This window comes from Rhipicephalus microplus, chromosome 4, assembly GCF_043290135.1.
Source record: "Rhipicephalus microplus isolate Deutch F79 chromosome 4, USDA_Rmic, whole genome shotgun sequence".
Lineage (NCBI taxonomy): Eukaryota > Metazoa > Arthropoda > Arachnida > Ixodida > Ixodidae > Rhipicephalus > Rhipicephalus microplus.
The window spans coordinates 163,990,859-164,018,456 of record NC_134703.1 but is presented as its reverse complement, the minus strand read 5'-3'; the positions used below and the strand labels follow the sequence as shown (position 1 = coordinate 164,018,456).

The window sequence follows — 27,598 nt, the reverse complement described above, 5'->3', positions numbered from 1 at the left end:
ATGGCATGCTTTCCGCGAGTGCTGCAGCTTGGCTGTCACCTGCCCAGCGCAAGCCGCGAAAACGCTTTCGCTTCGATGAAGGTTTGTGCCTCTTGAAAGAAGTGGTGTGTGCTGATCCCTTCAGCAATCCCGCCGCGTGGGAGGACGTGCTGCGAAACGTCATGAGAGCGGTAAATCGCGAGCTCACAATTCGCGGCATCAAAGAGCGAGTGGACCTCCTCATCGGCTATTTCCGACAGCAGGACACAGTGAACCTGAGGAAGTGAGTGCTTGCTTACCTCATTAGTAAACGCTGTTCAAGTGCTGTAGATGAAACAGTCGCATCGTAACGTGCTTGATTGCTCCGTAGGACCGGCACCGAAGAACAATATTATAGAGGCTAGAAAAGTTTTCCTAGTGCCGGGAAAGGGCGCGCCGAAGCGAAATAGTCTGCAATGATCCACAGTAGATGGCGCCACGGCTCGCTGGCGCGCGGCTTTCGAGGGCGTCTGCGCGCTTTTGTGCGGCTGTTCGCGTGCGAGCATATTTTTTTGGCCGCTCACTCCAAGTCCTCCGCAGACACACAAAAAATAATCAAACATGCGATTACATACACTCACGATGGCGATCTTGTGAGCTTGACAAGCGCACATTACGCGATTGGGTGCGCAAACCTCATCGGAAGGGGTAGTTTGATTGCGGGGATTAACGTGCCGAAACTGCGCCTTCGTGGAGCGCTCCCGATTAATTTCGACCACCTGGGGATCTTTAACGTGCACCGATATCTCGAACACACGGGAGTTCTTCCTTTTCAACTCCCTCAGAAAAGCGGCCGCCGCGGCCAGAAATTAAATCCGCGTCCTTGTGCTCAGCAGCACAACGCTTTAGCCATGCACTATGCCACTGCAGCAAGTGGAAGGGGCAGTTTTTCCTTTATTGGCCCTGTACGCGTGGTTCCAGCCACCCTGAGTAGTAATTAAAATATTACTACTATTAAGAACATAGCGGAAGCAACGAGCTATGAAATACAGCTGAAGTTTCCAATACAAAAACTACCACACAACTACCCCAAACATAACAGAAGTCAAGATTGTCAATGAGCATTTATTGCAGCGTTACAAAATGAAACTTCAAAAATCACACATTTTGAAAATTAACACACATTCTCATCTTTGGGAGCAAAGCAAGAAATAGATACATAATTTAACAAAAAGTCACATTGTCATGCGAAAAACAAAAAATACACACGAGCACAGAACATTTTACACTCCAAAAAAGTATGCACGACGGTGCGTGTACAAGGCTAGGTCACTTTGCTGAACTGCAGACGTTTTTATTGACATCGCCTCATTTTCAGAAGTTTTTGTTTTTGCCTCTGAGTGCTCCTCTCGAGGTTCTTTGCTTTTGCAAAAAAGTGTAATCGGGCCAGGGCATAGAACTTAATTATGTTCCTCGTAACATCCCTTCCGTGTTCGCTGCACCATGCAAAAACTGCAAAAAGGCCATCATGCTTCCAGCGTGAAGCTCATTTCTGCTGAAGAACACAGTAAAGGTGTTTTCAAGATTCCCAACGAGCTCCTCGACCGGCTTGAGAGGGTAAATTAACCCAGCATGATCGAATTCTCGCGTAAAAGAAGCATTATCATTGCACTCTGCTTGCACAGGCAAAATACAAAGAGAAGAAGCACATTCAAGGCATGAAGACCTTTTGAGGGATTTTTTCACAACATAGCCTGCTATGTAAAATACAAGGCGGCTGTCACTGTGCTTTTCAATGCAGCTTTTGTGATCAAGCAGCCCTTGTGTTCGCAACACATATTCTGCACGCTCCAAGTTGCCATCATCCAAAATCTCGTCAATTGCTGCTGATATGTGGGCTGACTTCTCTACCAAGGTCAGATGGCCCCAAAAGTGCTGTGACAACTTCTTCAGGAGAGTGCCCATTCTTAGGAGACGGTGCTAGGCTGTAGAATGACAGACTGTTGATTATTATCAAGAACTGCTCCAGTGATGGGTGGTCATTGCATCCGAAAGACTGCTTTACAATGCCGAACACATTTTCCATTTTGTCTTGGCTTAAATTTGCCGTTAGGAGATATTTAAAACCAAGAGAGCTACTCAAGTACCAAAGAAGTGAGAGCGTGCTTTTTAAAGTCGCACGCAGCCCACAGGCAGTTCCTGGACTCAAAAACCCGCCACCATGCTCAGCAGCGTGTCGTTCCCACTCAGCCAGGAATTCAATGAAATTGTCGAGAAACTGCGCACTCGGCGAGTTTGGTCGGAGGCCTTTCGATGGTGTTCTAGATGTCATGACAAAAATCAGCTTCTCCATGAGCTTTACATGCTCTTCTGTAGGTTGGACTGCTCGGAATGTTTTGTTCAAGTGTTCTTTATAGAAAAGAAGCCCCTTAAGGACTTCTTCACTGAACAACTGAAAAGCTAAGTTCACCCGCATTTTCTCAAACGAATTTGGCTGAACGTGAGACTTGGTAATGCGTGGCATAACTTTCAGTGTTAGAGAATTCTGGTCCTCTTTCCAGGCTTCCTTAATTACATCGGCATGGGCATGACCAGTTGGAATTTGAAGACCTTTTGACACGAAAGCATTTCGCACACATTTGACCAAATGAGGAAAGTCGGAAATAAAATGGAGGCTTCTTGTTGCGTCCACTGGATGGGGAACTTTGCACTTTATTTCTTTGATGGATGCTGCAGAGGTAACAAAACTTTGTTACTTAGGGCAACTGAGCAGGCTCAACGGCATTAAATACAAGTGTCATGATAAAAATTGGCCTACCTTTGATCCCAAACAGTTTCTATAAACTGCAATTCCAAGATGCCCCATTACTGGTCCAGTGGTCGACAAAAAGGCCAGACTTCTCAGCCAGAATTGTGGCCTCCAGAAGAATTTTCGAAAAAATGTTCGCCTTCACGTTTCCCTTGGAAGATAAAACCCCTAGGATCTGGGTCCAGTTCCCTGGAAAAGGAAACAAAAGGGCTTTGTTAAGTGCAACAACTTTGCAAAGAGAAATGCTTGTGCAGCAGAATTTAGTTCCAAAGTATAAAGTATCAAAACGTGAAAAAGATTATACTATCATCACATGCTCTACAGAGAACTCACCATGAAAAAGGCTGAAACATGATGGCAAGGCGGTGGTCACTCACTGTAGTCTCGTTGCTTTCAGTAAATGGGCCGAGGTCCTCAAAGCCGCTCAGTTCTCCAGAGGTCTTGACACTGATGTTCTCTGAGAGTTTTATTTCGCCGAACACAAGACCACCATGGCAGGTCTGTGCACCCGTGCCTTCAGTCTTCTTCTTCAGGGCCTCGAAAACGCTGGCATTAAAGCCAAACGAACTCCTAAAACCGGCCATGTGTCGGTCTAAACAGGACTTGCTGGGCAGAGCCAGTATCTCATGCCTCCGCGCGTGCTCATAAAGCTTGGGGCTCTTTATGCGCATGAGTATACACTCCAAAACCCAGAGTTGGTCGTACACCATGCCCCTGGTCGACTTTCTGGAGGCAGCATCAAAGCATGTTTTCACAGCAAGGCGTTGTTTGGGAGGCAGACCTTCGATCCTCTCATCCAAGGTTGAACTAGCGATATTCTGGTTCACTATCCTAAGATCTTCCAGGCTTCTGCGTGCCTTTGTCAGCTTTCTTTTCGTTCGGAACAACTCGAGCGACTTTCTGGCCAACCACTGTTTGAAGCTTGTGCTGCGTTTCTTCTTCAGCCTGTACATGTGATTCTGCACCAGCTTCCGAGTGTATTTACAGCGCAAACAGGGTTTCCCGTCGGGGCTGGTCACCAGGCAGTTCTTTGCGAAGTGGGCTGCACCAAACTTCACGCACTGGCCATTTGCTACTGGCTCAATGCCACATTCTGGGCAAAGTTTCAGTCCATCGGCCTTCTTCAGCACCCCCGCAGCGTCACGCTCGTTATTTACGGGCAGTTCATCTGCCTTAATGCCGCGGCAGAACACGGTGCACAGAAGTGAGTTTTCCTGCGCCGCAGTGGCTTTTGTGCACGGTGAAATCGTAACGTGTTTCATAACACGCAAGTCGCCGGGTTCTGAGCTTGTGTGCCATGCGAAACAGAGGGCTGTAGGCTCACTTGGCAAGACAACGTTGCTGCACAATGGGGACGGCAAAATGATGTCCCCAAGCTTGGGTGGCTGCGGCGTTTCCTCCAGGCAGACATCCATCTCAACGACTACATCAACGTCGGTGTTGGAAGCACTTCGTTTCGCCGGTGCGGCTTTGGTGTTACTGAAGTCTCTAGGTTTCCTTTTCTTCGGCACCTGCTTCGTGAAATACGAAGGAGCCTCAAGAAATATAGTAGGGACGGCGTCCTCTGTAAGCGCTGGACGTTCACGGTCAAGTTGCACAGTTTCTCCATTGATTACGTGTGTAAATTTTTTCCGGATAAATCATTCATCGAAGTGGCACGAACAGACAACACAAGTGTTATCCAAAACTTTGTCCTCCCGCTTGATATTTCTTGCCCATTCCTTCAAGCGAGCAGGGTCGGTCGGAGCACGGAACAACGATACCTTTCATGTTGACGACTTGTATTCACCTTTACATAGCGGCACGAAACACGTTCTAGCCTTTTTAGATGGCATTATGGCGCATACAACGGTTCAAAACGCTGCCTCACATCGTGTCTTGAGCACAGCGAAGAAGCAAGGAGCACGCCAACAACGCACGTGCTAACCACACCGAATAAAGGTATACGTTTAAGTGCCCTCAACTGCTGCGCGAGCCGCTGCTGACAGCGCGCCACCGACACCTAGCGCCACCACCCGGCCGCCGTTCCACTCATCCAAACTGCTTTCAGCGGCGCCGTAGTAAGAGACGCCCGCTCCGACACTAGGAAAACCTTCTAGCCTCTATAACAATATGGAGAGCGGGAGCAGCTGCTTCAAGACGTATCGGACCTCATGAGGGAGGTCGATTATGCCCCCAGAACCGTGCCACGGAAGGCAAACGGCATGGGGCTGTTGGAAAAAAAAAACGGCGTGGGGCTGCGAGAGCCCGCTCAACAATTAGCATCGGCCAAGGCGCGCAGCGCCCAGGCTCTGCTAATTAGGGATGCTGCAATGGCATCTTTACCCGCTGTCCGGGCCTCAGATGACGGACAGAAAAATGGCAAGTAATCTGGAGAGGAGGCTAACAGCAACCCACCCCTAAACTTGTACTATGAAAACTGTGAAGTGTTCATCTTAGCGATTTCTGTATCGGGAGTGACGGCATGTATTTCAATGGCAGTGTTCACAGAATGAATTGTTGTGACACAGTAGTCAGACAGGTTACTTAGCTAAAAGTTTTCACTATAAATATTACATTATTCAGTAATATGCTGGCCACTGTGCCTGTTCATTGTATGGCATTGATCCTCAGGCAGTCAATATACTACAGTCCCACGTTGTGGATGTGTGATGTACTTAATCGGCACTCAGTGAGAAATGAGTGAATTTTAAAATAATCGAATGCTTTGTTTCAGCTTGCTGAATTTCTTTCATAACTTCAGTGAACATATTTGTGAATTAAGCTCAATAACTGGGAGAACAAATATCTATTTTGAAAGATATAAGGAACAAAGGTAGTTTTTTATTCTGTGTGAATTATTTCTTCAGGGGTCCTATAGTATTACTAATGACATTCTCACTCATGTGCCTCGCTTTCTATGTGCAGATGAGGCAACAGCAACAAATATGCTGTTGGCAATCTATGAGGATGACCTCAGTGAGCCACCACATAGAGGTGACGGGACAGCAGGCGACAGAACCACAACCAGCCCAGCTGGAGAGGTGCCGGCTGCTGCACCAGGTATGTGCAAAGTACATTAGAAGCCAAATATATTTTTATTTACTTAGTCACAACATGTACAACAAGGCACAATAAACAAATGTTCGTAGGCAAAAAACACATGAGAAGCAAGTGCACCCTTACTACTATGCAAATGTATATTCTTTAATACTACTACTAGCAGAAATTTGCACATGAAAGTGTTTATGCACGATGCTGCAATGTAAGTTGCACCGTGTAATCGTTGTGCAATATAATACAAAACATGAATTAAAAAGTGATATACACAATACCTTAGCTAATAAGCTCAGTGCCTAACTTCTGATGATGATTCATGCCCTTGTAGCACAGGATACCTTGGAAACAGACACTATAGAGGACAGCGACGCTGACCAGGACGCTCAGGGGGGCAACGCTGCCCATGATGCTCAAGGGCCCCTTCGTGCGCCGGAACGGCAGCGTTACAGACAGTCTGCTGTTTCGACAGGTATTGCAAATCAAACTTGCATGGTTTTTCAAGTTACACCAGATGATGCATAGCTCTCATTGCATTGAAACAACATACATGCGCTACATGTGATTCGTTTGCTTGTTTTTTCAATACCAAGTCGAGGCTTGGCATTCATCATACCCGAATGTGATAAGATAGTGCTGATCCCAGACTAAATTAGTTATGAGCTGTAACACTTTAGAAGTATGTCATAGCTCTACCGAATACCGCTCTACCGAATAAGCTACGGACGCGAGGCTGATAACGGTGTCAGTAAAACGCGCCTTATACCCCCTCCCCCTTCGCTCGCTCCTCCGCTCTCCTCGCTCGCTGCAGCTGCGCGCGCACCCCTCTCTCTCCTGCACCCACCTTCTCTCTCAGTCTCCCGTCGAGAGCGGGTCGTGAGGGGGAGTAAAGTTAAAATCCGTTGGCATTCGCCAGTGAGTTAACGTAAACTCCCCCGTGTGATCAAATGGCGATTCCCAGGAACCATTACACCATAAAGGCACCATAGTGTGATTAATAATTATAATAGTGCAAATTAATAAATACCCCTCATAGCATCACCCCGTGTATTCGCACTTAACCATGTTCACCCTCGGGAAAATGCTTGGGAGTTTTTTTTTGCGGCTGTCATTTTTCTCACGCCGTCGTTTTCTGAAGCACGCTGACAATGGCACCATGGACACCGAACGCTTTTTAGAAGAGATTAGACTGTACCACTTCTTATATGACAAAACGATGCCCGATTATAAAGATAAGGAAGCGAAAATGAACAGATGGGACATTATAGGATCTATGTTTGGATTGACAGGTAAGTGGTGATTGCGTGGCTCATTGCATGTTGAGCGCGAATGAATTGTATGTTTTATTCACTCACTTGTGCAGGAACACAGGCCATGCTGAAGTTTAAAAATATTACGGACCGGAGGATGAAGCTCGTGTCGGAAGTCGAGGCGAACACTCGGAGCGGTGCGCCAGGCAATCATTGCAAAATTAAGTGGCCCCTCTTCGCAATTATTGATAGCATGCTGAGGCAGACACCTCACTATGCGGAAAAGTAAGTGATCAATGACGTGCCGTTTCATATTGCAGCACACGCAGGATACCTGTTTCATGCCTGCCGACTATCTTGATTTTGCTGCGAGACTCCTGAATACTGACTGACCCTCCGGGTCGACGTGCACGTCCCCGAGCTGTCGCTCAAAGAAAACTATTTACAGAATAAGGAAAGGTGGAATAGTTGGTAATGAATTGAGTGGGGCAGCGTTAGGACGAAGGCACGAACCAGAAATGACACGAGAAGTGCTGCTAAAAAACTATTTACGACTCATAGCCGAGCGTTTTTTTTTTCCGCCGTTCGTGTGAATGCTGTTTCAAACACCGCAGGCCATGAAAAGTGCTTCTACGTAAATTAAGCGTTGTACGTTGATTTATCGATTCTACTTTTTGCAATGAATTCGTGCTACAGACCGGTTCATACTGTAAAGTCATGCGGTGAGGCCTACAATGGCGGCGAGGCAAGCCAACTGTTGCAAGACACAGCACATCTCATTTCATAACTGTGAGTGAGTGTTGCGAGCACACATATTAGGTACATGATAAAGAGTGTGCCTCCCCCCCCCCCCCCCCCACCTTTCAGTGATCGCTTGCTTTGAAGTAACAGCTGGCTGTTCAGGACAGGATCCCAAGTGTTTTTCTGTCCCTTTGTGGAGCTCTACAGGGATGCAAATAAATCACATCTGCTTTACTGCCAATAAATAGACAGCTTTCTTCACTCTAAAATATGTCAGGACAGCATTGCAAAATGTCTTCTTTTAAGAACTGGCCTGTGTCGCCCATGTACCAACTACACTGTTTATATTACTCGTGTTATGATCGTATTTATGAAATGAAAATAAATTATAATAAACAAAAAATGTTATAATTCATCATGTGTGCCAATTTTGTTGCAGCAAATGCTCATTTTCAGGCCTGTAACCAACATGCCACAGACATCTGAAGATTGGTAAATATAAACTTCATCCACTCTTTCTTGCTATCATGAATACATATCCTATACTTGCATAATAAGACAGTCTTTACGTTTATGTGTCTGCGAGAGACATTGTGGGTTGTGTGCATGGGTGTAAGCTTACATGCTACTCTAGCAGCAGCAGGCCAAGCAACATTGCGACACTTCATTCTCTATTTTGCAGCAGTCAAGACGTTCCACAAACTGCACAAAGCATTTTAAACGGAATGTAAGTGCCTCAAGTTGTTTTCTTGATGGGCCAAGTTTTGTCTCCAGGCTTATGTTGCTATAAATATGCTAACTTTTGGCTCTGAACATGCAGCTATGCCAGTGCCAATGAGGGTGAAGAATCCTGCTGTTATGCTTCTCCGCGAGTTGCTTTTTATATTTTTCAGTGTTCAAAAGCAGTTCTCTACTAATCCAAGCACATTGAAATAGAACTGCTTACTCTGTCTTCTAACCTTTGTGCTATTGGCACAGCTCATAAGTAAAGTTTTTGAGCTGCTAACCTAAATGCAGGATAGCTTTTATTGAACTTGTCTGAAGTTTTAAGGAACAATAATTGTTCAACAGGTGAATCTGAACAACTACGTAGTGCCAGCTGTCTTCTTGAGTAGGCTGCGATACTTGGACATCACTGTGACATTTCATAAATTTTAAAGAATGACATGAAGAAATCAGGAATATTTATTTGTAAAAACAGTATCTGCATACTCCCACACTGTATGCTAAAAAATAACAAGCAACACGCACAGATGCTTTTTCACTAGTGGTACATACTGATTCTTTTACTTCTTTTTTATTAGAGAAATATGCCTTGAAGAAGAATGCCCTGAAGGGTAAGCCACATTTCAAAAGTTTTATCTGTTTTTATATATCCAATCAAAACAAGCATTCAAAAATCTGCTTGTGACAGTTGTACCTCTAACATAGTTTGCTAACGGCACAGCAAGCAAATCGTGGCTGTCTTTTGCTCATAATTGTGAATCCTTGCTTTTTTAAGTGCAATACTTGGTCCACATGCTGAGAGGAGCATTGAGTAGTTTATAAGCATGTTCTTTTACGTCAAATAAATGCCCTAGAACCCCTTTATAGGGACTGCCAAGGAAGCCTTTTGGTACCTGTTTTCTTTGTGCAACTGAAAGCCTAGCAGTCAGTATCTAATCGTGGAATGGTAACATAGAAAACAATGTGCCGCGTTTAGCAGAATCTCTCATTCAGTGGTAACGGGGAGCTGCATGCAAAATACATGCTGGAAGCAGTAGAACGTGAATGCAATAATGAAACTCGGGTTTGTGCTGTGCAGTTGCCTGCATATCTATACACCTTTGCCGCATACACTATAACTGACGTGTTCCACTAGTAGGCGCAAACACAGCGACTATTTACAGTGTTAACTCCTTTTACCTTGTAAGCAGCTCAGAATATAGTGGGAAGAAATAATAACAACACACTGTAATCTTGGACAGTAATTGTGGTGCACATAAGAGCATCAGCCTACATGCAGCTAAGCGAATGTTCAAAGCCACAGTGTAGCGTGACTGGCTGTGTGACGTACCATGTTTTTCGTGACATATAAATGCAAGTGATACATCTACTTTTTCTTAATTCATGAAAATGATGCTCGAATATGTCACTGTATGAGTTGCGGTATGTTGATTTTCATGAATATCTAATCACATGGGTTAGATAAGTGTCTGTTTCTTTTATACACTGCAAATTTAGCAATGTTTGTTTCTTTTTTCTAATAATTACAATTTCATGTTGTACTTGTTCATGTGTGACTTCATGCAGTATGCGAGATGTCACTGACGTATCATTATTACGGTTCTTACAGGTCTTCGCAGGCTACGACCATAAACAACTGCTCGGCTGTGCCACCTACCACGCCTTCAATGTAAGAATGCCTATGTGGACTTTGAATAATAAATCTGCTAGGCTTTGTTCAAGCTAGAGGTATCATGCTTGAGCAAGTACGAATTTGTGATGTCAGAAGAGATAGATAACATACAAGAAAAATGATGACAATACACTGGCAGCACACATTTTAATTCTTTTTTCGATTGTACAAATGAATAGCAGCTTGGACATATCTTTTCAGTCATCCTGCATGAGCAGCCTCCAATTTTTTGCGTAGGACAGGTGTCATCTATGCTCTGCTTGCACTGCCTATTGCAGGTTGGCAATCACATGCTTTTAGTATTGCTGTCAATGTATGGTTGCATCACGCAATTCAACTTAATTGTCTGTTTTTGTTAATGTTGTGTTGCTAGTACACCTGTACTCTACAGGCATAATCACTCACTTGGCAATAATCAGTTTCTTTCCCTTTCCTTAGCATCATTCTCTGTGCCAACATGTGAAACTAAGCTGCCAAGACTTGCATATGAACTTCACGACAGCTTTTCTAATCTGTGCCTTGTTTCTGTTTCCTCTGCAGGCCCACCGGGAAACCCACAGATTTTACACCATCTCGGTAATTACACCCTCCACACTTTTTGCAAACATTTTGATGGCACTTAGCGGTAAGTGTAAATTTGTTTTGCAGGAAGAGAAAAACACGCAGTGAGGACTTGGATGCGAGTATTAAAGACCTTCTTGGCAGCTGCTTTACCTCAATTCAAGCGATCGCAAAGAAAAAAGAAGCAGTGCAGCCCGATGAGTGCGACATAGCTGGAAGCCTTGTAGCTGTCAAACTGAAGGCATTACCAAAGAGAAAGCGCTCACAGGTGCTTTTTGAGATCCACAAGCTTCTACATGAAGCTGAGATGGAATGTCTGGAGGATTTCGATTGGAATTATGGTACATATTAATGAGACTGGCATTACTTCAAACTTGGACAAGTGTACAATTATAAATCATTCATCACATCATATAGCGATTCTATCGAAATTATGTCAACCTAATGTCAATTAGGTCGACCAAATCATAATACCGTCTTTTCCGTCCTCTTTATTGATGTATCTGTGCTTGTAAACCACGCCGTCGCCATCGCAGTACGAGAAGGATTGACAAGCAATCCCAGGTTTACATGCAGAGATACACCTGATGAAGTGAATGGCCTGACGGGCAACTGCCTTAGCTCAATTGGTACAACATCAGGTGCCTTATTCGAAGGTTGCAGGCTCGGTTGCTATAGACAGCAACTTGCCTTTTTGTCCACTTTTATTGTCACACCTAACTGTAACTACTACGAAAAATCTCCCCTATACTATTCGTTAAAAAAACTAGCCCTTACTCTCTTTCTTTTGTTAATGATTAGGGTCATAAACAATGAAGGGATTGGTGAAAAGCTGATGATGCTATTTTTTTAAAGGGGTACTGACACAAACTTTTTTGTCTATTGTTTTATGTGTCAAATGACAGGCCAACACCCCAAGAGCGTAAGAAATGTACCGGTAAGCATGAGTGCACCCCGGAAAATTAATTTACAGCAGGCCTTTAAAAGCTAGTTTTGATTCTACTGTACCCTGGCATCATGGCATAGTACGAGCAGCGCCACCAGGTGGTTTATGCGTGCATAAGTTTTTGCGATGTATTTTTGTCCACACATCGCTTCTTCAATCGTCTGCTGTATGCTGATCGCTTCTTCAATCGTCTGCTGTATGCTGCACCTGTCGCAGCTGTCGTAGCAATTCGAAATCAAACGATTTCTCTGGCCTCTGATAAGCGTATATCTTGCATTCGCGTGTGCATACCCTGTTCTAGAGTCCACTAGCTGGCTTCACAGGTACGCTGAATGATAGTGACTGGAAGGCGCGAGCAGGTGATTGAGAAGGTGAGGCGGAAGCTAGCTTTTTTGTTTTGTTTTGGTGCTCGACGTCATCACAACTAGCCACACTGCTACGTAAAGTCACGAGGATTAGTACTGTAGCTCGACGTCAAGTTTGTGTCAATGTTTGTAGATTCGACACGAGAAAAACAAGTTTCACATGAAAATGAAATATTTTATCAGCATTTGCTGAGTGTGACACTTGCTCAGAGCAGTCTCTGTATACAGGAGATTTGTATGGCAGAGTAAACTTGCCTCCCAAAAAAGGTGTCAGTACCCCTTTAACTTATATATAAGTTTTGATAAAATATGTACAATTATTTGGGTTTCAGATGTAGGAATAAAACAAATTCAGAGCCGATAGTGACAGTGAAAACAGCCAAGAAGTAATTATCAGTGGCTGTTATGCATCGCTCAAATCTGATTAGTTCAATATCGTCATTAATAAGCGTAACTTAGTGTGCGACCATCGGTTACAACAACACTCCAGAATTGTCTAGGGTTTGTATGCAGTGCTGAGTAAACTAGAAGAATCCAGTTTTTGCTTTTCTCACACATTGGCAATAATGATTTTATGATTAGCGGGAGCTGCTTGTCCTACTAGATTTGCGAAAGTGCTTTGATCTGTTGTTTTTTGAGAACCATGGGTAAATTTTGTCTGTTTTCACAAGAATCACGAGTATAGATTCAATTTTCAAGGTTTTCTTAATGTTTTATCGATTTTCCACAGTGTTTGCTATGTTCTCTAAAATTGTTGTCAAAAGTGATCCACTTTGTTTATAAGCAATTCATAATTTATAGTCAGTGAATACTTCTCTCGATAGGTTCTTGTTTTTATTTTGCTGATAGAAGCTCCTTGTCCCATTAGATTTGTGATGAAGCCTCTTCCTGGTGAGGAGCCTTCCTTTTCAGATGTGTTTTAAACCACAGGCATTTTTCTCTGTTTTCAAAAAAACTACGAGTGTAAGTTTGCATTTTAAAGTTGCGATATTGTTTTTATAGATGTCCCTCTTCGTGTTTGGTATTTTGTTTGAAATCGTTCCAAAAAGTCGTGTACTTTATTTATAAGCCGTTTAGAGTTTACTGTCAATGATTTCCTCGATGGGGACCTTTTTTGTTGCACAGGTAGTACACTCATCACTGAGCTTAGGCAGAGCCCGAACAATATAGTCAGGTACAGCTTTAGATGTCTGTAGCATTTACTCCTCAAAGGCCACAAGCCTTCACCAATGGGGGTGAAATTTAGACTGATGTCATGGGTTGGATGGCCGGGATACCCGGTTTCGAAAAATGAAAGTGCATGAGAACGACTGCTTCTTTACTGGTAAAGATGGTCAGCTGCTGTGCTTTGGTCACCTAGATGAGGCCTCTGCATATTTATTAAGTTGTACTCTACCAGAGAGTTCCGTAGTAATATTTAGAGGGAGATCTGGCACTAGTGTCTACGCGGGCTTCTTCAGGAGCCCTTGTACCCCCCACGGGAATTATGGAAAGTACAAGCTTCAAAACTGCTTCGAATGGAACATCACCATCGATACGATTTCAAAATCTGTCCAATTAGTTGTCTTTGTGTATGCTCATTTGCATTTCAGTTCAATGTTCGCATTTCTTTGTCTTTTTTTTTCAGGGCACTTTTGGAATTTATATGGTCAAATAGTCGCACTTAAAGCACGTAAACAAAAAAAAAGTCAGAGGTAAAATGCAAATACTGTATTGTTCCTTTCGTATGCCATTTGTGTCAATGTTAAGTACAAAAAGCTCACATTGTATCTTATTACATTTGTGTTTCAGTGCACTGTTTTGTATTTACTCAGTCCCATTTATGTTTCAGTGCAGCATTTGCATTTCTGTGATTTCAATTGTGTTTCAGTGCAATATTTCGTATTTCTGTAGTCACATTGATGCTTCATTGCAATATTCGTATGGATTCTCTCACATATGAATATATTCAACACATTGATGTTTTGCAAAATTGAGTTGTGAATTAGTCCTTGTGCAAAACTTTTCTATAGCAGAGAAGGTCAGCCATAGTAATCACAAGTAAATCATTTATATATATTGGTGGAGCACTCATGAACCTATTTATAGCACATTCTGATCTTCATGTCAAAGCAATGTGGCAGCGCTACTGATGCAGAGAAAGACATGTTTAAGAACAAAGTACCAGCAGACATGGGTGAACCATTGATACATCTACTTCACTACTGCATCACTGAAATGCTTCTATACATGTTACACAATAAAAAATGATCCCTTAAAATTTTCCATGTCGCAATAATTGATAGGAAAGGTCTAGTTATGGCAGACTTCATTCTTTAAAGTAGTGTGTGAGAGCTTATTGGTCAGTTGCCAGCTGGTAAAAAGATATCTCTTGTGCTACATGATACCAGCAGGCAGAAAATGTGTTCCATGCTTGTCTTTCTGGCCGTGAGTGGCTAGAAAGGCAAGCCTGGACATTTCCTGGTTAACAGTCTCTGATTAACACTAAAATGAGCTGCTAGAGCATGGCTGTATCAACGACATTTCTCAAATTCTTATTTGGGATACGTCTGTCACGTTGTATATAAATAACAATTAGCTCTGAAAGATACTCTGTTTTGATATACATTAGCACAGACACTTTGTTAGGATAGTATGATAAACAAAGTATCGTTTATTTGTGTTCAAAGTGAACCTACACTGTGGACTCTCAGAGCATGCAGATTATTAAAGTAGAGCTGTTGCTTGAATAAAACAACTGCATCTTCATAAAAATGAAAGCTTGAGTGAGTAGGTACGCGTTAATCTTGGTTGAAACAGCGCACATAGAACGAGAACGAACAAAGTACGGGTGCTGACTCAAAAATAAATTTTATTGGGAAAAACAAGCATATATATCGCGACATACAACATAAGAAAAAAGAACAAAAAAAGGATCCTAGCTAAGAAAAACAGGTACATATATATAAAGCGGTATGAGCCTTGGGACAGGAGAAGAAGAAGTACGAAAGTTGGGGCAGGAAAGAACAGGAGGATGAAGTTGGGAATGATGGACGCCAGTCCCTACTGAGGCTATAATGCTGCTCTGTTCTTTTAAGTTGAAACACTACATTTTGGCGCAGCGGGCCATCGAAGTCAACATGTGGGTGACGTTCTTTGTTGACGAGACCTCCACGGACAAGATCATCTTTTCGAAGTACCAAGTTCAAGATGAAGCAGCAGTGGACCTACCTCGTGAGCTCTGCTCGGAAGAACTCGTAAACCTGGTTGTGGGAAAGGCAGCTGTGGACGTTACTGAACTACAAAGGAAAGGTGCTGTAAAAGAGAACTTGCATGTGGCGACCTTCTACAACCTAGTTCTTGAAGCAGCGCGTCGAAGAGACTCAGGATCACGGTCTTTGACGAAAAAGATGAGCCTCGTTTTGAAGGCTCTTCAGCTGCAACATGAACAGATTATGAAACAGAACGAAATAATGACATCCTTTATAAGCTCTCTGAATGCTGAAAACTGGTGCCTAAATTCGTAGAGCCTGATGCCTTCGACGGTATCTCTTCAAATCCAGAAAGTTTGCTTGAGTTCTATGAATATGCCGCTAAAAAAAACAAAAAAAAACAGGTGGCTCTCTGATGATGATAAAATCACTAACATGCGTTTTTACTTGAGAGGTGTTGTGCTCAAGTGGTATGAAATTTGCATTCAGGAAGACAGTGGTGGCTTTTGGAGTCAGTGGAAGAAGAAACTTTTGACCGCATTCGGAAGGCAGATCCAACTAACCGTAGAAACAGAAATGTGCACAGCTTTTATCCCACCATCTAATCTCTACGAGTATAACTGGCTTCCTTTCGGTTAGAAAAACTCGCCAGCAAGGTTTCATAAGACCATGAATGACGTGCTAAAGCTATTCCTTGGTGTTTTCTATAATGTGTGCATAAACGACATAATAGTCTTCTCCAAAACAAAGGCTGAGCATCAGGACCAACTGTCTCAGGTGTGGAATGCCTCGAGCTTGACACGTCTCAAGGTAAATTTTAAGAGTGCATTCTTTCAACAAAAAGTTGTGTTTCTTAAATGAGTCTTCATTTCATTTCATTTATTTACTTTCAGGGCCCGAGGGCATTACAGAAAGGAGTGGGGTTTCATAACTAAAACGCGCAACAATACATTCAAAGCACTTCTTGGTGGGTGATGACCTTGAAGTTATTTACATCTGTGATGGAGGCGATGGCGGCGGGAAGGTGGTTCCAGTCCCTGCTTGTTCGTGGAATGAAAGAGTCATAATAAAGATTAGTTCGACTAGATGGCACACCAACTTTTAAACCATGATCCAAGCGGGATGAAATGTAGGAGGGGTTTGTGAAAAGCTGTTCTTTTAAAATGGGGTTGTGATGAAATATTTTGTGAAAAAGTGAAAGCCGAGAACATTTACGACGCAACGACAGATCGGGCAAGTTTAGCGACATCTTCATTGCAGTTACGCTAGAATGGTGGGAGTAGTTAGAAAATACAAAACGAGCTGCGCGGTTTTGAATCGATTCGAGGGCGAGGATAAGAGTATGTTTGGAAGGATCCGAGATGGCGCATGCGTATTCTAATTTCGGACGTACTAGCGTTTTGTAAAGAGTTAGTTTTAGTGATGAAGGTGCAGATGAAAAATTGCGACGTAAATATCCGAGCATGCGGTTAGAGTTGTTAGTTACATAGTCAACATGCATCTGCCAAGACAGATTATTTGTGATATGAAGACTGAGGAATTAGAGAGCTTTAGTACTGCGTACGTTGCGTACGTAAGGACGCCACGTTCTGCGTAGAACGTGGCGTCCTTACGCCACGTTCTACGCACGCATGAGATGCGTGCGCAGAACGCATCTCATGCGTTCTACGCACGCATCTCATGCGTGCGTAGAACGCATGAGATGCGTTCTACGCATCTCATGCGTACCTCATACGCATCTCATGATCACCTCATACGTACGAATGCACGCATGAGATGCGTGCGTTCGTACGTATGAGGTGATCGCGCCGCTCTCGAACAAGTTCGCGACAGCGCGAGACTTCGTTTTGCAAAATGGCGGCATCGAAGGCAAGCACCGACCAGCTCTGTGGCTTAAAATATGGCCATAATCTGGCTATAACACTTGGATTGGCTCACATTGGCTGTCAAGAACACGTGCTTCTATTTTGATCTACCAGATGACGCAACACGCTTGACGCTCGTTACGTACGCGGGTACTACGGCGTACTAAAAGCCGATTAGTGGCAAAGGACACCACGTAACGCAAGGCACTTGCGTGATGCGTACGTAGCATCATTCCGCAGTACTAAAACTCTCTATTTATATGAATCGACGTGTGATAAAGAAGCGGCATGAAGACTATACGTGCACGTGTTAGCAATATTATCACGACGTGAAATTCGCATGTATTTGCATTTGGACACGTTAAGACGCATGAGCCATTTATTGCACCACTCGGATAGGTTGTTAAGATCGGTTTGAAGTTTCATGGTGTCAGCTGGGGTAGAAATTTTCAGATACAATACACAATCATCAGCAAAGAGTTTATTGGTTGAAAAAGTGATGCAGGCGGGAAGATCGTTAATGTAAATAAGAAAGACCAACGGCCCCAGTACTGACCCATGAGGTACGCCAGACGTTACAGCACAAGAGGGGGATAAACAGTCATTAGCGGTTACGTACTGGGTTCGGTTAGAAAGAAAGTCTTTAATCCAAGAGAGAACATTAGGGTCAATGTTGAGTTTGGTAAGCTTCAGAATTAGTAAGTCGTGAGATACAGTGTCAAAAGCTTTCGCAAAATCAAGAAAAATGCAGTCAGTATCGAAACCTTGATCAGCGTTAACAAACAGGTCGTTAGTAAAGGACAAAAGCTGGGTGTCGCATGACACCATCTTCCTGAAGCCGTGTTGACAGTTGTTGAAAAAGGAATTTTCTTCGAGAAAACTAACTAAATGTGAATATATTATGTGCTCTAACATTTTACATGGAATGCTTGTCAATGAAATGGGACGGTAGTTCTCTGGTGAATCAGTGTTACCCGATTTGTGAACCGGAACCACCTTGCCCTTTTTCCAGTCGCCAGGTAGGGATGAACACTGCAAAGACTGATGAAAAATCTTCGAAAGAATTAGTGATGAGTACAACTCTGTACATTTCAATATTTTGGAATTTATGGCATCAGGACCCGCAGAAGAAGACATATTCAAGTTGTTGATCAGTTTTCTAACTCCTACCCAATCTATTACAATATAGTCCATAGGAAAAAAATTATGGCTAGGGGCTGTTGGAACAGAAGACGAAAAACTGCGCAGAAAAACTGAACAAAATGCATCGTTTAAAAGCTTGCAACATTCATTATTTGAAACAGTTTCGCCACATTGTGTTAATTGCACTATCTTGTTTTCGTTACCGTTCACAAGAGACCAAAAGTTTCGTGGATTGTTTTGTAGATAAGAGGGAGGAGTAACGTTAAAGTAAGCATTTTTTGCATTAGCAACTTCATGGAGGTATTCGGCGTTAGCGTTTTGGTACTCGGACCAACGGCTGGGTCTGTCTACTCTCTTGGCAGAGCGAAACAATCGCTTCTTTTTGTTGCGTAAGCGTCGAAGTGTAGCATTGAACCATGGCGAACGGGGATTAGTGCGGACATTTCTTTGTGGAACGTAACGGTCAGCTAAATATAAAAGTTTATTCCTAAAAATAGACCAGTTTTCTTCTATTGATCGTTCTTCAAAGTTCGCCATGAATTCATCGACGAATCGCTCCATTTCTTCTATTATTGACCTGATGTCTGCTCTAGAGTAATCAATCCCGGATGGTTTTAACACTTTTGTTAGAAGAAACACGTGCCTTTAGATTAAAGTGTAGTAACCAAGTCTGGCTTGTTTGTTAGGATCAAGTCTAAGGTGTTGGAACAAGTAGCTGTAGAGCGTGTGGTTTTGTGTACGAGTTGAGTTAGGTTGAGGTCAGAACATACGTTTATGAATTCAACACACTCAGACGAAGTTTGAGTAAAGGTTACAATATCGCTTTGCCACTTCATGTTTGGTAGGTTGAAGTCTCCCAAAAGAAATCAGGGCAAGTTCGGGTAACTAATAACGACACTGTTTAAAACATCATGTAGTTCGTCAGAAAACGATGGCGAGGCGGTGGGCGACCGGTAACATGCGCAGAGAATGAAATCTTGGCTTGGCAGACAGATTCGTACACAGATAAGTTCTAGGCCGGAAGATACATTAACCACATAAGAGTTCAGAGCACTGCTGACACCAATCAATACACCTCCCCCAGAACGTACGTCACGGTCGTAACGATAAATGTTGAACGATTTTTCGCATTCAAAAATTTCACTGTTCTTTATTTTGGCTGACAGCCAAGTCTCTGTACAAACAATAATATCTGCTGAACATGAATCAATTGTAGAAGATAACTGCACCCGCTTGTTCATCATGCTCCGTGTATTTGTGAAAAGTACAGACACGTGCTCGACATGTGGCTGCGATGAAGATAGCTATGGATGGGGACTGGCGCGGGGAGTATGCACTGACGCGCTACCGCTTGATGCATGCGACACTTGGTTAGGGGTGACGTCACAAACCTCATCAGTCACCGCGCAGTATACGTACGTTTTCTTGTTCATTACAAGTTTGCTGTTACGCAGTGAAAAACGCTGACCGCTTGCATTGCCAAATTCAATTAGCTTCTTACGCGACTGTCGAGTGGTTCGGCAAACGTCCTCCCCCACTGACACGCCTGAGCTTTTAAGTTTGGCTTTTCGTGAAAGGATGCGGTCCTTCACTTTGGAAGAAAAAAACTTGACGATGATGGGTCGCATTTTTGTGGCTGAAAAGCGCCCAACCTATGTGCTCTCGAGATACTACCAGAAAGTTCAGAACGTTGAATTTCAAGCTGAGAGGCTAGGTTACACACGTGTGCTTCACATTGCTCCCATGTTTCCGTTTCATTGTCAGCTATTCCATAAAAGATAAGGTTGTCCCTTCTGGACCGGTCTTCAAGCTCGTCCATCCTTGACTTCGATTCCGCATTTTCGCTTTGGACAGCGGCAGAAACAATGTTTGTTATGTCAGCGGCACATGGTCCGTGGTCAAGGGTATCGACAACTGACTCAAGAGCGTCCATCCTAGTTGCTAACTCGGAAACCGTTCGTGTCAAATTTTCTTGATTCTTTTTAAGGTCAGCAAATTGCTGCAAAACATCAGCGTGACGCGACTCCAGTTTGGCGGAAAGATTGGCGATAGCCGCTAGGACTTCCGAATTAGGCCCCGGATTCGTCTCCACATCGCCGCAAAGCAGCAACTGTTTTGATACAAGAACGCATTCACAAAACATCTCGCAAAGGACACTTGGGCACGGAAAGAGCAGCAGGCAAACGTTACTAGAACGTTTACGGTACAGTGACGGGATTTCACTAACCTGCACAACGAAAAGCAGCGGCTTGGTCAGTGACGAACACATGCCTGCCCCTTCCTCGTGCCCACTAAAGGCTGGCGTACGATGCCCGTCCTTTAAGTAGTCGGTGTCTAGTGTTGACCATGTCGATGACGCTTGCTTGTCAAGAAAGGGCTTGAAGGTGGTTTCAAGATCCGGTTGGTGACGAAAGCATGGCTCGTCGATAATCGGCGCCGGAGGCACCAGCTGAACTTGCAGGACCTGAACAGTCGATGCGTCATGCTGTGGTAGAAGCCATGCGCCAACCAGGAAAGACTGCACAACAAAAAGCAGCGGCTTGGTCAGTGACGAACACATGCCTGCCGTTTCCTCGTGCCCACTAAAGGCTGGCGTACGATGCCCGTCCTTTAAGTAGTCGGTGTCTAGTGTTGACCATGTCGATGACGCTTGCTTGTCAAGAAAGGGCTTGAAGGTGGTTTCAAGATCCGGTTGGTGACGAAAGCATGGCTCGTCGAAAATCGGCGCCGGAGGCACCAGCTGAACTTGCAGGACTGGAACAGTCGATACGTCATGCTGTGGTAGAAACCATGCGCCAACCAGGAAAGACTGCACAACAAAAAGCAGCGGCTTGGTCAGTGACGAACACATGCCTGCCGCTCCCTCGTGCCCACTCAAAAGTGGGCACGCTCCCTCGTGCCCTCTTTTGGTGTTCGATGGGAACACCAAAAGCACGAAACAAGGGTTCGTTGAGAAGATCTCCCAGTTGAAGAAACCTTATGACGTCTATTCACTGCGTGTGTTTTTGGGATGGGCAGGACATTTCCGAACTTTCATTAAGGACTTTGCTGTCAAAACTAGATGTCTCGCATGTTTCAACACATAAAGATGTTCCCTTTGAATGGAGTGACGAATGTGAGAGAGTCTACCGTGACTTGGTGCTCAGAATCTCTTTCGACTCTGTTCTATGCCTACCAGACTTCACTTTACCCTTTGAATTGAACAATGACGCCTCACATTATGGGACTGGAGCAGTGTTGTATCAAAAATATGTTGAAGCATCTAGCCGAGAAAAGCGACTTGTAGTAGGTTACTACAGTTACACGTTTAAGCCATCTGAAACTAACTACACTACTACAAAAAAGGAAGTCCTGGCCGTTCTGAAGGCCACTGAGTTCTTCCGTTTGTACCTGGAAGGTACTAAGTTCACTTTGTTCACCGATCACCAGGCCCTCACTAATCTCTTGAATATGAGCCAAACTAAAGGACGTATTGCTAGATGGGTGAATTACTTGCAGCAATTCGACTTTACAATCTTGAACCGATCAGGGCCACTTTTAACCGATGCAGATGCTCTATCAAGGTTGATGGTACGAAGCAACACAGAAAAATCCAAACAAATCAATGAAGTGAAGCTGTTGGAAGGCTCCGGACAACTGGTTTTTACTGAAAGTTGTTATGAAGTCCCATCAAAACTTGTTTCCAGAGTCCTTTGTTTGTACCACGATAGCCCAGAATCTGGAGGACACAACGGATTTCGGTGTATCTAAAACAAATTGGTGGCCTCACATGAAGAAAGATGCCAGTCAGTACGTTCATTCCTGCCATGTGTGTCAAGTACACAAAGTCAAGTATAAACAGCCCACGGATGCTATGATACTACCTTGCCACTCGGACGTACCTTTAAAGTAGTTCACCTGGATTTTGCTAAACTAAATAAGAAACGGGCGGAGTCAATAAAACGCAAGCTTTTCTTCTGGCCATAGATGAATACACGAGGATGGTCGTGGCACAAGTAGGAAAAGAAGATGCAAATAGCGTCTTAGGCCTCCTCGAAAAAGGCAGGTCAAAGACTACGCGGTCAATAGTATGCGATAAGGGCCCTGCGTTCAAGAGCGAAAAGCTAGCAAGATGGGCTCGGGATCACAATATATCGATCAAGTTCTGTGCTTCACACCATCCCACAGCGAATGGGCAGGCAGGACGTGCCATACGGAACGTGAAACAGTACATCAAGATGTACGATAGTTTTCCTGGTGGATGGAAATGTTCATTGGAAGCCACCGTGATACATCATAACCGATCCTATACAAGTGGCTTTGGGTGCAATCTACACTATGTTTTTTCAGTGTAAACCCCTTTTTGTAGGCAGACCATGAGTTGGGACTCTTAAAAAACATCAAGATCATTGAGGAGAGGCAAGAAAAATCACAGGAGGAGAGATACCGAAAATGAATAAAAAAAAATTTCGACATGAGGCATCGAGCAGACATGCCAGACATTCAAGTCACCGACCTCGTAATAGTGAGGAAAGGAATAAGAGATGACATATTTGCAAGGTGTTTCAGCGCGCGAACAAAGAAAAAAAGGACAGGGTAGACAGAAAGAGCGCTTACTTCCAACTAACTTTATTTCGCTGAGTGGCAAGAATTTATACGTCTAAAAAAGAAGATTACAGAGCATGAAGGTAAAAAAAAAAACAAGCCTGATCTACACACCAGTAACAGCACGTGTGACAGGTCCTCTAATGCCTCAAAGCCCAGCCAGGTAATCACGTTCAGCCTGGGATAAAACAACCGATGAAGTGCTTACGCATTTATCTCCTAGCACGTGTATTTTTTCTGCTTCGATAATTGCTCGGGTAACTTGCTCCCTGTGCCTTGCCAATATAGAGCACTGATCAAAGAGGGGGGTGCACCCACAATCTCGGCAATGAATGCCAAGATGCACTTGTACCACATTGTGCACATTGTTTCGGTGTTCTCGCAGGCGGTCGTTTATGCACCTGCCGGTTTGGCCTACATAGACGCACCCACACGTCAGTGGAATTAAGTATACGACTCCCACTGCGCATGGGACGTAGCATGTCCTGTGCGCGACAGAGCACGCGGCAGAAGTTGCCCGAGGTGTATTTGCCCATTTGCAAAGCTTCTGCAATTTTTCCGGTGCTGAAAAAACAACAAGAACGTTGGCGTCTCGAGCAATCTTTTTTAGCCTGTGTGAGACGTCGTGCACGTACGGTAGTACGACAGGCCGGCTCTTTCTGACGCTGTCGCGCTTTTCTGGTTTGTTGCCTCGCTTCACGACAGTGACCAGCTTTTCCGTCACTGAAACGAAAACGTGTGCGGGGTAACCGGCTTTGCTGAGGCGCTCCACTTGTAGAGCAAAGCTGCGGTGTACCATGGGGGGCAAGACTTCTTTAAGGCGTTGGCAAGGCAGAGGTTAGCAATGCCCCGCTTGACCAATTTTGAGTGCGCTGAGCCGAAAGGCAGAAGTGGCTTGCCGCTTCTTGGTTCATACATCCAGCAAACATGTCGGGGTTCTAGCAAAAGCTTCGAATCTAGAAATTTCAGGTTGTTATCAGTGGGTGATTCATACGTTAAAACTAATGACGTCCCGAAGACGTCCCGGTTTCAGGCACTCTCGGAAAACAGTCAACACGTCAGAGGAAATGGTGTGAAAATTTTGACTGTCACATTTCAATAACACTAAATAATCATCAACAAAACGGCAGACTTTAAAAACCACAGAGTCATCAAGTGTGTTTGGCAAGACACGATCCTTATGTGCTAGAAATATGTCACTGAGAATGGGTGCCAAGCATGAACCAATACATACTCCACTTTTTTGTAAGTAGATTTTGTCATCCCATGATACAAAAGTGGCCTTCAAATAGAAGCTGAGTAACTCTAATAAGCTGCTGTTATGAATTCCAGTGCGTGTTTGGAACGCTGATGATCTGATGTTGTCTATGGATTCCTCTACACATTTTAGTAGTTGATCGTGCGGCAAAGAGTAATACAAGTCCTTAATATCCACAGACTCCAGGCAATGTCTGTGGATATTAAGGACTTGTATTACTCCACTGACGTGTGGGTGCGTCTATGTAAACCAAACCGGCAGGTGCATAAACGACCGCCTGCGAGAACACCGAAACAATGTGCACAATGTGGTACAAGGGCATCTTGGCATTCATTGCCGAGATTGTGGGTGCACCCCCCTCTTTGATCAGTGCTCTATATTGGCAAGACACGGAGAGCAACTTACGCGAGAAATTATCGAAGCAAAAAAAATACACGTGCTAAGAGATAAATGCGTAAGCACTTCATCGGTTGCTTTATCCCAGGCTGAACGTGATTACCTGGCTGGGCTTTGAGGCATTAGAGGACCTGTCACACGTGCTGTTACTGGTGTGTAGATCGGGCTTGTTTTTTTACCTTCACGCTCTGTAATCTTCTTTTTTAGACGTATAAATTCTTGCCACTCTGCGAAATAAAGTTAGTTGGAAGTCAACGCTCTTTCTGTCTACCCTGTCCTTTTTTCCTTTGTTCGCGCGCTGAAACACCTTGCAAATATGACTTCGCACCACCTCGCCCAAGCTTCCACTCTTGGAAGAGATGACAGTGCCAAATTTTACGGTCCTTACTCTGTGACCAAGACAGCCACCCAGAATACAATTTTCAAGACTGTCTGGTACACTGGTGAATGTGGATCGGTTGAATATGCTTCAATTGGAAAAGTCTGCAAATATTACCCCTGTAGGGGTAATTACAAGAAACCGGAAAAGGGGAAGTGGTATGAGCCCTAGGTGAAGTGGTACGAGCCCTGGGACAGGAGAAGAAAAAGCATGAGAGCCGGAGCAGGAAAGAAAAGAAGGATGAAGTTGGGAATAAAGCAAATTAAGATGGATGCCAGTTCCATACTGAGGCTATAACGCTGTCCCGTTCTTTTTAAGGAGGAACAATACAATATTGCCGCAGAGACTGCCTTCTACCAGGAGAACCAGCGCGACGCTATGCAAGCGTCTACAACGTAGCGCACCTGCGCGCGCTGTAGCAACGCGAGTCATTGCTCCTCGTGCTTGGGCTCGCGACGGTGGCCTGATCGACGGGTTGTGAAAAAAGGTGTTCGAGAGAGACGCTAGTGTGGAACGCTTTAGCGGACTCAGTTATTTACCTATTTTCCCAGAATGTCACGTATTGCAAGAGGGTGACACAAACAATAGCTTTATTAAAGGGCGAACTTGTGCCCAGAAAAATAGGTAAATAACTGAGTCCGCTAAAGCGTTCCACACTAGCGTCTCTCTCGAACACCTTTTTTCACAACCCGTCGATCAGGCCACCGTCGCGAGCCCAAGCACGAGGAGCAATGACTCGCGTTGCTACAGCGCGCGCAGGTGCGCTACGTTGTAGACGCTTGCATAGCGTCGCGCTGGTTCTCCTGGTAGAAGGCAGTCTCTGCGGCATTATACTGACGATACAATTTGAACATGTGATATAAAGGGTATCTACCTTTACTCAGGCTTCAGTTTACCCGCTGACCTGCCAGAGTGACGATGCGCTCTTGCCACGGAACTTGGCTTTCATTCATAAAAAATTTGGCGAGCTTCTCCCGGACATCTATCGCCACTCTGCAAAGTAGATGCACACAATATAAAAGTGAACAGAATTATTGACATTTGCTCCAAACTGTCGTTTACAAATTGGAACATGAGTCCTACAAAAATAATGGCAGTACTTTTATAAAATTAAGATGTAAGAAAGAGTGTGACTGCGACAGCAAGATGCCTTTCAGCAAAAACCTTATTTTGAGAAAATGAATTGCATATAATAATGCCAAACATATGAAAGATGAAGGGTAGGGTGTTCAAAATTTTACCTAGTGGAGTGATAGCCAGACGCAGTGGGCTCCCTGAATATAGAGGGGTCATCGTCACCGTCCCTCCAAGCTCCTTCCATGCAGCTGCCCTGCCAGTCCTCATGGTCCACATAGCCTGGTGGATTATGTGTCAGCCCTGCATGTGGCGACTCTTGGAGCATGAAGTTGTGCAGCACGACGCATGCCCGCATGATGTTTTCGGTGGTGGTCTCTGAGGCCCTAAAGGCTCTGCGGAGAATCCGCCACCGACTTGACATAATGCCGAATGCATTTTCAATGAGGCGGCGTGCGCGGCTGAGCCTGTAATTGAAGGTGGCCCTCTGAAGGTACTCTGCACGCTGTGCAGGGTGTTATGCCTGCGAGTCTACAGGGAACGTCCGTGCCTCTGAAAAAGGCAATCTGTGTCAAGGCCAGCCCGCCTGAGGCGAACAACTCAACGGCGTAAACATGCGCGGCGCCTTTCTGGCGCGCACGTGCAGTGGGTCAGCGCAGCCGCGAGCCCGTCGAGTGAACAACCGGCGTCTTCCTGTCTGGCGGCTGACGCAATGCGCGGCGACTTCACTCGTCTTTGGGTGCAACCACCTGCAGCGCAGCTTCTCCAGGTTCGATGAGAAAGAAGGACGCGGCCCAGCGGCGAATTCATTGGAAGATTCTGACCTCGCGACCAGCGGCGCTTCTGGTTGGACATTTGGGTTGGGCCCGGTGCATATAAAAGAAGCCCTGCGGCGCGTCGCGAGCAGCAGTTCTATGTGAGAGCAGACATGTGTGTCGTAGTTGAGCTATGTGTTAGCCGACCTGTTGGAGAGCCGACATGTGTGTCGCAGTTGAGCTGTGTGTTAGCAGACCCCTTTGACAGCAGATCCATTTGGGAGTAGAGCTATGTGTTAGAGAGAAGAGCTCGGCTCTTCGCGTCTCTGTCGGCCCCAGTGCCGAATTTGTAACGCCTCTGTATATATGCTGTACATAAACCTTGTTTAACTCCCCGTCGTCTCGTCCGCTCGTCTATCAGCTCTGCGCAGAAGCAGTCGCGAGCTGAAAAAACTACGCTACCAAACGGCTGGTGACCTTCCCGGTGGAGTTCGAAGCAGTGGCACCTTCGGGACCGTGTTGGCGTCGCCGTATTTTGAAACAGTGGTTGCAGCGGTGAGACTTCGAGGCGCCCTTCGTAACGTCGTCGGAGGTGCGCTTCGCAACAGTGGTTGGCAGCTGCGGGATCGGCCGGCGTCAACGACATCGATGCGGTGAGTGCCTGATGTTTTCCCCTCAGTTCACCAGACTACTCTAGCTCAGGTTGTAATAGTTTAGAGAAGGGCTGTGTGAAGCATTGAAGTGAGCTTTGATCGTTTCAAGCAAAGTCGAAGTGCTTTGAAACCAGAATAATGTGGAGGGGGTAAACACGAAAGTGTGAAAAATTGCTTGCGCGTCTTGCTAGTTGACTTATAGTGGGTACGGCAAGTAAGTTGTTAACAGGGGCAAA

The 27,598-nt window shown here is 44.7% G+C and overlaps 1 protein-coding gene and 1 pseudogene across 1 annotated transcript; one reads left to right on the top strand and one right to left on the bottom strand.

Annotated features, from left to right (window-relative positions):
* On the top strand, positions 1-27,598 carry LOC142814665 (uncharacterized). Its single transcript, XM_075893822.1, has 10 exons — positions 1-262; positions 5,675-5,809; positions 6,135-6,275; positions 7,167-7,338; positions 8,251-8,286; positions 8,477-8,521; positions 9,099-9,131; positions 10,130-10,189; positions 10,733-10,768; positions 27,131-27,598. The coding sequence occupies exons 2-10, from the start codon at positions 5,695-5,697 to the stop codon at positions 27,183-27,185; spliced, it is 693 nt and encodes a 230-aa protein (XP_075749937.1). The 5' UTR covers positions 1-262; positions 5,675-5,694; the 3' UTR covers positions 27,186-27,598.
* Positions 2,935-4,835, bottom strand: LOC142814664 (uncharacterized; annotated as a pseudogene).